This window comes from Electrophorus electricus, chromosome 19, assembly GCF_013358815.1.
Source record: "Electrophorus electricus isolate fEleEle1 chromosome 19, fEleEle1.pri, whole genome shotgun sequence".
NCBI classification, from domain to species: domain Eukaryota; kingdom Metazoa; phylum Chordata; class Actinopteri; order Gymnotiformes; family Gymnotidae; genus Electrophorus; species Electrophorus electricus.
Window position 1 is genome coordinate 3,920,127 of NC_049553.1, and position 14,741 is coordinate 3,934,867.

At 38.7% G+C, this 14,741-nt stretch overlaps 1 protein-coding gene across 3 annotated transcripts; it reads left to right on the top strand.

Annotated features, from left to right (window-relative positions):
* Positions 1 to 640: 640 nt before the first annotated feature.
* On the top strand, positions 641 to 12,192 carry LOC113584716. 3 transcript variants are annotated; one of them, XM_035519724.1, is made up of 8 exons: positions 641 to 759; positions 1,406 to 1,563; positions 1,677 to 1,778; positions 1,910 to 1,963; positions 2,118 to 2,276; positions 11,352 to 11,491; positions 11,761 to 11,809; positions 11,973 to 12,192. In XM_035519724.1, coding segments are annotated over exons 1-7 (621 nt in total). In that variant the 5' UTR covers positions 641 to 752; the 3' UTR covers positions 11,762 to 11,809; positions 11,973 to 12,192. The 3 variants fall into 3 exon arrangements, with proteins under 3 accessions (XP_035375617.1, XP_035375615.1, XP_035375616.1); XM_035519722.1 differs by lacking the exons at positions 11,352 to 11,491; positions 11,761 to 11,809; positions 11,973 to 12,192 and adding exons at positions 3,274 to 3,396; positions 3,499 to 6,328; XM_035519723.1 differs by lacking the exons at positions 11,761 to 11,809; positions 11,973 to 12,192 and having other exon boundaries at positions 11,352 to 11,562.
* The last annotated feature ends 2,549 nt before the right edge of the window (positions 12,193 to 14,741 follow it).

Below are 14,741 nucleotides of genomic sequence, written 5' to 3' on the forward strand. Positions count from 1 at the left end.
AAGGTGGCCTAATTATCTGCCCACTGGTTGAAGTTAAAGGGTTTACAAGTACGCTAATGCCTCCTCGTTAGGTGAAACAAATATTCAAAAATATAAATTAACATTTAATTTAATTTCAGTTTATATTTCTGTCACGTTCGTCACATCTCGCTACAAAGTCATAGTTATGGCTTAATTACACGCTTTGAAACGGACATACAAATGACAACGGAGCCCATCGTCAGTAAGCATCATGTAAGAACCACTTGTACGAGCAGATCATAGACTTTATATACAGTCTGCGGAACAGATTCGTTATTAAGTTGCTCATACGAATTTCCAGCAACATAATCTTGGTAAGCAAGGTAAGTGTGTTTTGTTTAGCCTCTAATGGACTTGTACTATAATGTGCAATTATTGTTGTAAAAGTTACACCACTTTCATAGCATCAAATTAGTGTCAAGGAACAATAGCAACCGTAATCCAGATGAGTATTATTTTTACAGTAGTAACATAATCTTTTAAAACTCCCGTAATACCAATCTGGAAATAATTAATGTATGAATAAGAAGATGACATGGCGCTGTGGCTCGGGCCGGATTTGAATCCCCTTGGCAGTTCCAGATGTAATCGGCGTCAAATTTCACCGTGAGGGGTGGGACTGAAAAATAGCAAAACACATGCAAGAAAACCCACTTCACGGACATAAACAATTCTTTATTCTTTTATATTTTACGACACGGTAATCAACGTTTAGACTCAAGGACAGGAACATGGCAGGTATGTTAACTGTTTTTCAACTTTAGATACCTAATCATGTATGCGCTTTTCGGAAAAACGGAATTCGTAGCAGCTAGACTGACCCCCCAAAAAAGTGCATTAGATTTACGTTATCACTTGCCTCATCTGCAATTCAGACAGTTATGTAAATCAAATATTTTCGTAATTTTGGACAAATAAACGATTTAGCATATGCTATTAATTTTGTCTGGTGTTATTCCTGCGCGAATTAGAAGGCGGCATGCTGGAATGTTGAGTGAATTCGTTAATAAGACAATAATTCCAGTAAAGTTAATTTCCTTAATCAACAAAAAAGTAATAATTGATACCAAAGCCTTCCAGAGATGACATGTATCATTTAAAACTGCATATCTATGTCCTATATGACTCGAGGCTGTCAGTAAAATAAACATTCTCTCAAAGGTCATTTTCACACACACTCGCCTAAAAGACGTATTTCACGTTCAATACTAGCAAAAGTAGTGTGGGCCTCTACTAATGATAAGTGCTTATTTTATGAATGGTTGTAATGCTGTTGTTTCCTGTTTTACTTCCGCTTACTTCTACTTAATAATTTTTCTGGAATAAGAATATTTCTACGTGCGTGCTGCACTAATGACTGCTACTTTGATTTTATGTTTAATAGAAGAAGGTGAGGTGGAGATTATTGACTCTGGTGTTCAGAATGCTGGTCCCCCAAAACAAAACTCCATGACTGAAACAGGAGCCCTAGTGGAGGTTGCCTTTCAGAAAGACCCCTATCAAAAAAACAAGTACCTGGAGGCAGAACCTAAAGCTTTAGGGGTTTGTAGATGGAACCTACCTTTGTGGGTCGCTTCACTTTAGACCTACTTTTAATCTTTTGACTGTTTCTTCACAAGGCAGAGATGATATCTATGTTATTTCTTTCTCCAAAGATTACGCAAATTATGCTGAGTCTCTTTCTCATGAGCATCAGATATGCCATTTCGGGAAATGAGTCAATGGCACACCTGATATTTGGAGGTCTTTCTTTATTTGTAAGTTGATCTCTTTATAATAAAATCATTAAATCATTATCATTACTAGCCTAATATGATGCAGTTGGTTATTTTTTTAATGCACTGTCTGATATCTGATTTCTAGTGGGTATTTGTTTTCAATCCTGCAGGGCTTAATAGCTGGTGGTGTGGCAGTAGGTGCTCAGAACCTGCATCTTCCTACAGTAAGCAAGGAAGCACTGACACACCACCTGGACATCTTGCCCAATAGCTGCCGTTATTCAGAATACAGTCACAGCTCATACACGATTATGTCATAGCAATGTTTTAAAAGTGTGTGTCTCTGTCTGTGTGCATGCCTGTTTTGTCTCCTCACAGCTGAAGGCCTGTTTGGGAGTGCAGGTTGTGATGTGTGTAGTGTCAGTGTTCTGCATGATCACCAATCTTGGGACCGAATTTGAAAGCCCAGGCTTTCGGTTTTGCTGGCGTGACTCTCAAAACAGCACCTCGGGAAGAATCCTGTGTGGAAAACTCCTGGTAATATTGCATTTTGTTCCCTTGCTACACTTTTATTTTTACTTACAGTCTGTCGCTTACCCTTTCAGCTATAGAACACGATCATTGATATTGCTCATTGATATAGCTTTGCTATTGCTCAGTAGTTTACATTCATCACAATGCCACTTCTGACATAAAAAAAGGATGTACTCTGCAAATTTGACCCTGGTACTAGAAGAAAAGAAATTGTCTGGCTCGAACATTCTCTGTAGACCCTTTCAAATGTATATGCTCCAGTTAAGTTACTGGAAATTTGGTCTGTGTGATCTGGGCAACATTATATACACACTGACAAAGTCGAACAATTTACAGGATGATGTGGGTTTTGGCATACTGTGTTTCTGAAACTTTTAAAACTAACAGATTGTAATTCTTAATATGAAGCATAATTCATTATTTAACATACATACTTAGTCACTGTGGCTAGAGTATTTATGCAAAAAGGGTTCAAAAAGGGTTAATTTTAGTGTGGTCTGGATATCTCATTACCTGATGCTCTTATTTTTCTATTAATCTGTGAAAAATCTTGGTTGCTCAGTATTGCCTCGCTGTCATGAGCATTCCTTGGCTCTTTGCAACCCTCTTAATTAGTTATACCAAGTGATTTCAAGAAGCTAAATCACATAAATACAGAGACATACAGTGAATCTGTACATTAACATATAAGAGGGCTAATTTACTGACACAGTCCAGGTTGCACTTTCAAAAACACAGGTTAGGCTGTTTTGTGAGATAAATGGTAAATAGAGCATCGTTTCAGAAAAATGCAGAGTGTAGGACCACCCTGGGTACCTGCTTTTGTAGGGAACATTTTTTTTGTTGTGTCACAGTTTCTTACAACCAATCAAGACCTGGCTACACCCACAATGTGTATATTTTGGAGAGGAAGGTTAGAGGGAAGTAGACTAAGGCACATAATTATATCCAGAAACATAACAATACAGATACATTTCTTAATTTAATTGTTTTTCCACAGGACATGTATGAACATGTCATAGGAGTGAAATTGCTGGCACAGGCAGCTCAGATTGCTCTCTCAGCCACCTTGGCTGCGTTCTGCTGCAAAGTCATTCAGTGCTGCTCCCCACGGACCAGCGTGGTAAGAACCCAGTAAAAGTTCACGTGCAATTCCAGACTTCTCAGCAGTTTAAGATCAGTGGTGACGCTTCTTAACTTTGCTGTGTTATGTTCCTTCTTTCAGCCTGTCATTGCTGTGAATACAGCCCGTGGTCCTCAGTGACAGAACAGAGTTTGAAGCTGTTTAAAAATTTGTTTCATCTCTTCATTTACATATAATTCATACATAGACCTGCAGTGATTTTTATATTATGCACATACAGCTATGTGTGATGAAGTATTAATGTAACATTCATTCACCTTCATGGACTGTTTATTCAACACTTTTATTTTATCATTATTAGACATTACTAGACTAACAAAAACATATTCCGATTGCTCAGCCTGAGTTGTTGAATAAGGTTAAATACACTAATGTTACATTTTCTAGGCCTTTAATTGAAGAAACCACAGCAATACAATTCTCTGGTACCTTGAAAGTGTAAACATGAAGAAATAACAGTATATATAAATCCATCACAAAAAGACTTATAATGTTAAAGAGAAGGATAACAAAATAGCTATAGGTAAGGAATACTGTATGTCATGGTTACACATTTCTAACTAGTACCTACTCAAATAGAGCTTTAAAGAAAGCAATAGCTTACTATAAACAGGTTAGGTGTAGGAAAAACTACTAAAAATTATGTTGTCACTTGAATCTTCATTTGGACTTAGGCTGTTTATGTCCCTGTGGGACATTATGTATGTTCTGAACAAGAGCACAGTGATTTTCAATAAAGTATTCCTGGCTCTTCATTTAAGATTTACTAAGATGACACTAGGGCAAATATTTTTTAAAAATAAAGAAAATATCACTAATCTGAGGCCATGCTTAAACCCCACAGCTATCTTTAGGGCTTTCTAGATATTTATCAAAGTCCATTTTTTTGTGTGTTTGAGGAATGGAATAACTATAAAACTCCATAGCACCCAGACCCATTGTTTTAAAATACATACCCCATTCGTCTGATTATTGGCTGCAAAGTAACAGATGTTAAGTCAAATTGTTAGCAGAAATATCCGGTAGGTTTTCAACTTTAGACCCTTAGTTGTTTTTTTGTTGTAACTGTTCACAGCTTGTAGACTAACATCACACAAACATCATGGATAGTCTTTCATAATGACTCGGCTGTTAGGCAAGTGACATTTTGGCCAATAAATCTTTATATAGACTACATATAGATTATCTAAGATAATAGGAATAACCTACAGTGATTATTTAACAACCCACTGAAACAGAAGGGGACTGATATTGGAATATGGAGAAATATATGTTCATGTCCTTCAGCAACCAAATGGAGAGAACTATTGTCAGAGGTATGCAGTTGGGCAGTCTGGTTTTCTCTTTGTTCTGGTTGGATTTATGTGATTTTTCTCTTTCTCTTTGTACCAGTTAGGAGGGACTCTCATTTAGACTTGTTGCTTTGATAGCGCTCCAGGCCAGTGTTGGCCATTGGAGGGTAGAGTTTCCCTAGATTATTTTAGATAAATAGTGGCTCCTAGCTCAATGACGTGAGCAAGGTAACTGGGGAGTGAACTGACAGTGCAGCAACCAGTGAGAAACAAACCAACAGTACACCAGTGAAGGAATGAGAGGAAGTGGTTTGTGAGCAGAGGGATCGCAGTCCCACAGCAGCTGTGCTATTGAAGTACACTGAGTGGATCAAGGATCCCACAACGCTGAAAAACTGCTGGCTTAATGACTGTGGGAAACAGCTGTATGTGGTGTTGACGATCAGGAAGCGACAGCTGCAACTGGTGTGATTCCATCCTGGTGTGTGACTCTTCTCACTGTACAGTAGGTTATGTGTACTCCCAGGCAGAGTATGAGTATAATGTTGTGGGTGAAATTAAAAGTTGTAAGTTTGAGTTCTTAACCCTAACACGAGTACTGTTTCCACTTGTTCTCAGTCTTGGTTGAGTTACATATACTCTGCTTATCCAAATCTAAATTTATTTGTATAGCGCTTTCTACAACAGATGTCACAAAGCAGCTTTACAAATGTCTAAATCCAAGCCCCTTATCTGTTGGTTCTTTGCAGTGTATTGCCATAGTTTACCAGTGTGTACTGATCGGTCTCTTAAGTGTTTACCTACACCAAAGCAAGTGTACCAACCTGTTTTCCCTCCCATCTTTGTTTTTTAATCACTTTTGGTATCGTTTGCTGTTGGATTGTATGTATTTGCTTACATATAATTTGCTTGTCCTGTATGTATCCTGTACTTGCCTCTTGTTGTGATTCTGTGATTGTTGCTTGTGCCTTGACTGTGATATTGGATTACCCCTTGGTTAACAAAACAACTTTTATCTGCGAATATCTGGTCAGTTTCTGTCCCTTTACAGAATAATTTGCCAAAATGTAGAAGTTGGATCTGGAGCTAGTGAACACGGTGATTAGCAATCAAGGACAACTTCTGTGGCAGAATTAGCAGTTGTTTAAGATTGTTACTCAGTCTGTCAGCATATTGAATGTGCCCAAAAGTGCCCAAGCTGTCTGCTATCATGGGGGAACCCTCCTATTTACCAGCCTGGAGACGGGGTTTTGCTGTCGCTTGGGGATTTCAGATCTGCTGAGGGGAATAATAAGTTGAGCTCCAAGTACATTGGTCCATTAAAGATTATTAAGCAGATCAATGAGATGAGCCTAGTCACTATTGTCTCTAACTCACTGTTGTACTCATTCCTAATACAACAGTCTAGTTTGCTATTTGCAATACAGATATCATTACATATGTCATATCTTTTTCCTTTTTTTTTCTAACTAGGACTTTTTATAAATATTTTTCACTGGTGACATTTTATAAATATTTGTCAATGGAGGACTAGAAAAAATAAAAATGTCATTTTACAGTGTGACTGCATGTTTTACTGTGCTAATAAGATTATAACAATAAATATCTAGAATCTTCAATACTTCCATGTGTTCCTTCTGAGGTCTATTGTCCTAGGTCTATTGGATGAGGCCACACCAAATAGTGCCACCCACACCAGTTAATGTTGAAAGCACCCCAGTTTACACTGTCTGTCCAGGAGGATAATGGGAAGACTGCAGTACTTGGTTGACTGGGAAGGCTATGGCCATGAGGGGAGGAGCTGGGTTCTAGAACAGGACATCCTAGGTTCTGAGTTGGTGGTGGACTTCCATTAGCTCCATCCAGAAAAGCCTGCATCATGTCCAAGAGGCCATCCCAGATGGAGTCATTCTGGTTGTTGCCCCAGAGGCTGTTCCATTGAGGATACATCATGGTTATGGTTATGATTCTGACCTTTTCCTGTGTACTCTCTATGATCTAGGATTACCCCATGGGTAATAAAACCGCTTTTATCTGCGAGCCTCTGGCCAGTTTCGGTCCCCTCACTATCAGTGCCAAATTAACAGTTTTGGGAGAGGACTGATTGCCACATGTCATTACTAGACCCGCTTTAGTTGTAAGTAATAACAGTTTGGAATGAAATCTTCATATTTCTTTGGAATTATCATTATCATGGATTGATCTTAATCTAATTCGGTTGCAGTTTCTAATTTTTTAAGATGCAGTCAGTAGTATTGAGAAGAGAGTAGACTTAGTTCTTTACTCCTCTGCCTGAGTACATCACCTGCATTCTTGTGGAGCCTTCCCTTTACTCTGGCCTTTGTATCATTGTCATGTATTCCTTGACATCATAGTTGTTCTGCCTCATTCAGTGCTATACAAGGTGTAGTTGCATTAGGATTACACATTCAGCTAAACTGCAGTAATCTTTTATGAACAAGCATAACTGCACCACTAAGTGCAATTGTAACTTCAGCCAACTTTCAGGGCTATCGCCATTGATCTGTTTGTATAATTTAGTGTTCAGTAGTTGATATGATTGTTTCTGGCTAGATAAATGGCATAGTTATTATGGGTTACTATCATGGCAATAACCTGGTAGTATAGTGAGACAGCTGTGTTTTAATCCTGCTTACCATTAACTTCTCCAGCTCAACATATAGATGCCTTGTTATTGCCCCCTTCAGGTGCCCATCAGTCTCACTGTTCATATTCTACTTTGCCTGCCACGTTAGTGAATCGGAGCATATTTTTAATGTAATTACACACCCTACATAAATAAGCCAATTTCCACAATGGAGGAGGGTATGGGATTTCACTTGTATTTTGTTTGTAGTGTTTCTAAAATGTAAAAAAAAAAAAAAAAAAACTTAAATAAAAAAAAACTTAACCATAAGAAATTATTTAATTTACAAACATACTTGGTGTAATCCTTGTGACTTATTTATTTGCAAAACCGAGGCGTAAAAACAATCCTTGGCGTCACACCGTCTACCTTGGCTCCTCCTGCCCTTCAGTGCTCATCTTACTGATCAGCCACACCCCTCACCTGTACCCCATTTTATCCTCCCTATTTAATCTCCTGACACACCTGCTTTCCAAGTGAAGCCTCTTGTGTTTGCCACCTCTGTGTTTCTGGTTTTCAAGTTCTCTTTGGATTTGCCTGACATTCTTCCTGTCAATGGAGTGCAATTCTGCCTAACACCAAAATCAAGTGTGTTGGCAACTTGCACCTACCTAAGCTGCCGCTCACGACAGCTTTTTGATGTCATAAATGCAGCAACTTATAATACAGCAATCTGGGACAGTGACTGAAACACCAAAGTAGACTTAAGGTAGATATATAATCTCTCGTATGAGCCAACACCGTGTCTGAGAGTTTTCAGAGCTCTTGGAACATCAGCATATATTATCAGAAGTTACCATCATAGTAAAAGTGCTTAAAAGCCTCCTTTGTTATGGTAGCCTACAGTTTGAAGTGATTCCTGACTGATGTCTTTAATATACTGGATTTTGTGAGATTTCCTAATGCTCTATGGATTCAGTATGGAATACCTCAAATATCAAAGCCATTTCTAAATCTAATTTTTAGCTAGACCACCCATTTCTGAGCTACAGGATTTGTTCAGATATTTATTCAGATGCAAAAAAGTAAATGTAACAATACAAGCAATGGAAATTTAATATGAAAACCACATAAATAGCCAGAACCATAACAAAACTATAAGACTCTCATAGTGCACCAGGCACACAGCCTGAGAGATATGCACAGTGCCACACACACTCAGCACCTTCCTTTTTCCTGATCTCCTGATCATTTTCAACTGTCCCTTGTTTGCCTTACCTGTTTCTTATCTATTTAAGGCCACAGGAATGCTCGTCCAGGGCTGGCTAGCTAAAGCCCACCCTGAAGAAACGCTACTGTTTAGGTTTAGTTTATGCTGTGTGTGTGTGTGTGTGTGTGTGTGTGTGTGTGTGTGTGTGTGTGTGTGTGTGTCCATACAACAAGAAAACCAATAATACAACACTGAAAATCCCGTACAGAGGGCATCTCCATGTTTGTTTGTTTTTTTATGTTGTGCCCTTTTGTGGACCTAGATTTGGAACTCTTGAAAGGTGCAGGTAATAGGGTCGTAACAATAGCAGCTAGCTAACTTTTCTCAAACTGAAGATTTCCTGAAGGAGAGTTGAGGCTACCTAGTTTTAAGAAGTGAAGGTTTTTTGCATCAGTGAGTCCTACATGTTCTAAAGTGAATACTTCAAGCCAGAGGACTTTGACAGGACAGGTGAGACTGTCAGGATTAAGATGGAGCTAAATCTTCTGTCTTCAGTTTCCCAATGAGTAAGTGTGTCATAGGCAATACAGGATTTGATAGATAGTCAATGTCACTCTTCACTTAAAATGTTTTTGTTGGTGCTGCTCTTTGTTAATGATGTATTGTATATTACACTGTGAGATTCTTAGTCCTGTTCAAGTTGTTTTTAATTTTTTTCTTTCACTTTAGCCAATGGCAAATATGCTATACTGCTGTATTATACTCTATATTGTACTACTACATCTCACTTTGCACTATATTACACTTATATTCCATATTATGTATGCAATGTAGAACAATGTAAATGGGAGCTAACAAAGTATGCAGAGAAATAGACTAGTCTGTAACTATAGAACTACAAAGTGTACCTCTGGTCAGCTGATAAGATGGCCAGAGAGGAGAGGTGGTTTTAATGGGGGTAGTTTTAATGAACTGGCTGAGTAAATATGTCATAAGGTAAGCAAAATACAGGCTATAGAAATTTGTTGAGAATTTTATGTTTTTACTTTCAGGTTTTTATAATCAAGAACCAAAGTATGCCCAAAAACAAAACAAAAGATGACGTATAAGTGCTAACATGTAAATGTAAGTAATTTTTCTATAAGATGGTAATGTGGTGAGGTTACATGCTTGGAGCAGATGCTTGAATTTGTGTTGAGACCAGTTTTCTTCTGACTAAATGAGGAAGGAAGAATAATGTGAAATCTACAAAATTATCTATATTATGGCTTACCATACCATAACATTTCCTTACTATTTCCATAATACCCTGTTGCACTAAATTAGATTAAATGAGATATTCTTCTACAATAAATTCCGGACAGGTATTGTTACTTAAATTTTTTTGCTTTCACTTTGGTGTTGGACACAACACACACAAAGAAAACGACAAAATGTGATGACTCATTTTGCAAAACACTTTAAAAAATCATGTTTTATGTAAAATGGGTGGAGTAGCCCTTTAGGAATGGTCATTTCGCTACAGTAAATACACAGACTTTTATGCACCTCATGTTGAAGTGGATAAAGAGCCTGATCCTGTAAAATTTAAAAGTACCAAACACAACCATGTAAGATAAGTTATTGACTGTGGTAGCTCAGATTTTCTCTTTACACTTACTGATTAAGCATTTAATTACTTATATAATAATGTGTGAAAGTAGCCTTGTACTGCACATCAGTTTAGTGCAAAATAGCAAATTGTGTACTGTCTGGAATTTCCACCAATGTAGGTCACTCTTGTGTAAATATGGGGATATATACCCAATATCATCACAAACCTGTCACATTCTATTGATCATGGAAGAGTCAGCCAGTTCAATATTTCAAGGTCAAATGTTTGGGATAGAGTACTATGTTTATGATGTTTCCAGTGTGCAACCTATTCAGAAATCTGTAACATGCTGGTCAGATTTACTGATCATGCAGGAGTTTTTTGAGATGGAAATAATGCAGGTGGACCAAGACAAGAGTTTCTTTACTACTGAATCTTCTAAAAGATCAGCCATTTTTGATGGACCAGCAGGACGGTTCTTGGTCTACAATGCAAATGGTATGCACATTGTTATATGTGTATCTTGCACTTATATGTTACATCATTAATATGCTTTGTAAATCAAATTGTTCCAGAGATATTAAGCAATTTGCTGCGTTTCAGCTCAGTTCAGATAGATTATGTAGCATATCTGATTTTAGAAATATGAATGATTTTCATACACAGATGGATGAGTAATACTTGGCAGGAAAGATGACTGCCTTTGCCTTTGCAGTTGTGCATATCTAACATTTTTTGGCCAAGTGCCACAGGGCGCGGTGCAAAGACGTACAGACTTCCTCAACAGTGCAGAACATTTATTGACATTAAACGTGAATGACAAAGATGGCACTCACATACAACATTTACAATGAACATGACTATACAATTAACATTAAATGGAGAACACATACACTTTAACATGGGACTATACAAACTAACGTTACAGCTACAAAGATCTAATTGAACACACACGTAGCGACAATGACCAACACCAGTGCACAAACTGACAGGGGTTTAAATAGACAGACAAACATACAACAGTAAACCCTGTGCAGGTGTGTGCAATCCCCGAGGGCGTGGTTACATAACACACATGTGAATCCCCCTGCACACGGCGAGCCATTCCACGTGACTCATGGGGAGAGGAGCATTCCGTGACAGCATGGAGATTCAGGCCTCCATTTCCAATAAGAACACCTTTTGCATTTTTACAGGAGTTTCATCCACAATTTCAGTACTATGGCTTCTCCTCTGATTTCCATGTTAAAGGGGGGGACCCAAGAAACTATACTGGACTCACAAAGTGGAACAGGCCTGTCTCTAAGGAAGACATTTACCAAAGCTCCTGTGCTACAACATCCAGATCCAGAGGAACCATTTTTCGTAGGGGTAGACACATCAGAGAAGTGGTAAGCCATTAAATCTGCACCTGTATTTTTTGCTTCTCATGGACATTGATGCCAGCAGAGAGGAATTACAATGTGGGTAATGGGGAACTACTGGCAGATAAGCTGGTGCTGGAGGAGGGGAGGAATTGGTTGGAGGGGGATAAACATCTGTTCACTGTGGTAATGGATCATAAGAACTTCAAATACATTAAGAGTGCTAAAAGACTTGTGTCTTGTCAAGCCAGATGGTCATTATTCTTCAGAAGATTACATTTCTTGATTACTTTCAGACCAGGCTCAAAGAATGCTAAGGCGGGTGTCCTGTCCCGGATCTATGACGTGAGTAATGAGGAAAAAAGACACTTACCCTTACCCATTTTACCTGAAAAGTGGCGAACTGCGGACTGCTACCATACCTCCATCCAAGCCAAAGGAGAACTGTACATGCTGCTGGCTTTCTGGGACAGACTAATGACCTGGTTGCATTCATCACTTATTTCAGGTCATCCATGGGAGGTCAAGACGCAACAGTTGTTGTCATGTAAGTATTGGTGGGAGACAATGAATAAGGACATACATGATTTTATATCATTATGTTCAGATTGTGCAGAATCTAAGGCTCCCTGCACTTCTGGTAAGCTCATGCCCATTCCAGTACCAGAGACCTTGTCTCATATAGCTGTAGATTTTGTTACAGACTTACCCCTGTCTGAATGTTATTATTAATAATAATAATAATAAGAATAATAATATATTATTATTATTATTATTAGTTTGCATTTATATAGCACCTTCTCAAACTCAAGGACTGTTTCCCCAAAAAAAAGCTTTTTTAAAAAAAAATTTTTATAAACACACTCACACACCTGATGAGAAGTGGCACCTAATTTTGAGTGCAGCATACTCTCAATCATGTTCCAGTATGTTGAGGTAATGAAATGTTTTGGGGCAAAGGAAAGGCCAAACATTATTCTCTATTTTCATGAGGCGATCTGTGATCTAATTATAATAGGCTTTGAAGCTCTCTGTAACAGGTGCAGAGTGGTGCAAGACTGTGTTTGAAAGCATAAAGATGAATAATGTTTCTGGGGGTATCCTAAGGTCAGAGACCTTTTTGTATGTGCAGAACAGAGGCTCGGATGCAGGGGGTTTCAAGGCTTCTGTATAAATCTTTCAAGATTACTCTGACCTGTTCCTGTGAGAAATAACTTCATTAGTGTTGGAATAGATCTGTTTTTAAAAGACTTGAAAGCCTCTTTGAGAGTTCTGTGGCTAAGCAAGGTTTGTTATCTTACAAGGGCAGGGTGATATTGAACTGCAACATCATCATGCAAGGGTTTGGTGGTGTGAGTTGAGATTTTCTTTGTTTAAAAAATAATTAAAAATAAATCTTCCAATGGGATATAATGGTGTCAAGCTTCAATTTGTATAATGATGGATCTCAATTTGCATATATGGAATAATGTATTTTTGAACATGGTGGAGATTTCAAACACTAGTATGTAAAGACAGTGGGGCAATTACATAATCACTTCTCAAAACTGTGTACAAATGTGTGTTCTTTGTGTGATTGTGAGACATTCTCCGAACAATACCTCCTTTGTAACATTGAGCTCAGAATAAAGACGGGACCGGCTATTCTCTTCAGTTCATTCTTGAGCCTGCATCTTTATGTTCTATTTAAAGTGTACTTAATAAAATTACTGGAATGTGGGAAAAATCTAGGAACCACAATGTGTTTAGGACTTGTGGAATACTTGAGGATAGCATGTCATACCGAGGACTCCAATTCACATCCCAGGTATGGAGGGCATTCATTGAGAAGCTGGGGGTAAATGTCAGTTTGACTTCTGGTTACCACCAACAAAGCAATGGCCAGGTGTGTGTGTGTGTGTGTGTGTGTGTGTGTGTGTGTGAACCAGGAACTAGGAAAGCTTTTAAGATTATACTGCAGAGACCAGCAACAGGAGTGGTATATAATATGGGCAGAAATGGCAAATAACTCTATCATCCATTCTGCTACTGGATTAATGCCTTTTCAGTGCATCCTTGGCTACCAGTCACCATTTCTGCCTTGGAAGCCTGAGCCCTCACCATCACCAGCAGTGTATGAATAGATGAAATGGCATGAACTGGTATGGGAAAGGACACACCAACAAATCTGTTGAGCCATATCACGTTTCCAGCGTCAGGCCGAAGGAGATCATCTGCACCAAAGTATTATCCAGGAGATAGAGTATGGTTATTCACCAGGGATATGTGCCTTAAAGGTAGCCATAAGTTGCAACCTCACTACCTAGCTCTGTTCTTAATTGCCTGTAAGATAAACAATGTTACTTACTGTCTAACCTTACCCAGTTTATATCGCGTTTCACCATCCTTTCATGTGTCACTTTTAAAGCCCTCTTTTGCAGAACCGTTAACGGCTCCTGTATCTGAGAATGCTCTCCCACCGCAGATGGCTCCCCAGTTTACACCATAAGAGAGATACTGTATTCCAGGAGACGTGGCAACAAGATACAATATCTCATAGACTGGGAGGGTTATGGACCCAAAATGTTGGGTCCCGAGGAGGGACGTCTTCGACCCTTCAATGTTCACGAACTTTCATGCCTCTCATTCTGACCCGCTCCTCTTCCCAGGGGTCGCCCTCGTGGCTGTTAGGCTTGGCAAGCCGACTCAGACTCTTTGGGGAGGGTACTGTCACGTCTGACACAAGGGTAGAGGACTTCCGAGGACTACATTACCCACAAGCCCCCTGTTCATTCCCACTCTACAGATTAATAGTCACACATCTATCTCATTATCCTGTTGTATTTCTGTACATAAACTCTATGTTCTGTCTGTCTTTGCAAAGTCTCACTTGCCTGTCATACGTTTCTGAGCATTGTTTATATTTCTCCTTCATTGTCTCTGGTTCTTGAATCCTTGCCTGTATATTTGGAATCCCCTCTTTGCTTTTTCCCCTTTGTATTGGTTTGCCTTACTGGATTGACTTTGGTTTGACTACTGCCTGTTTTTTGGTCTACAACTTGGATTGCCTTTATTGGATTAAAATACTGTTTCACTGCATTCGACTCCGTCTCTGTTCACCCAAACATTACATACAGAAAGTAGGATTGAACTATGTAACAGAATGGAAATGAAAGGTCACAGATCCAGTTTTCAACTAAGTTTATACATCCAACACCCATAACATTAAAACCACCTCCTTGTATCTTTGTCTGCTTTATCAGCTCCACTTACCATCGTGGCTCTACAGACTAGTTCA

Excerpts from the sequence above, each read along its gene's own strand:
- LOC113584716 (XM_035519722.1), top strand. Across the intron at positions 1,564-1,676 it reads CAGAACCTAAAGCTTTAGGG|ATTACGCAAATTATGCTGAG; the intron begins GTTTGTAGATGG and ends CTTTCTCCAAAG. Across the intron at positions 1,779-1,909 it reads TTGGAGGTCTTTCTTTATTT|GGCTTAATAGCTGGTGGTGT; the intron begins GTAAGTTGATCT and ends TCAATCCTGCAG.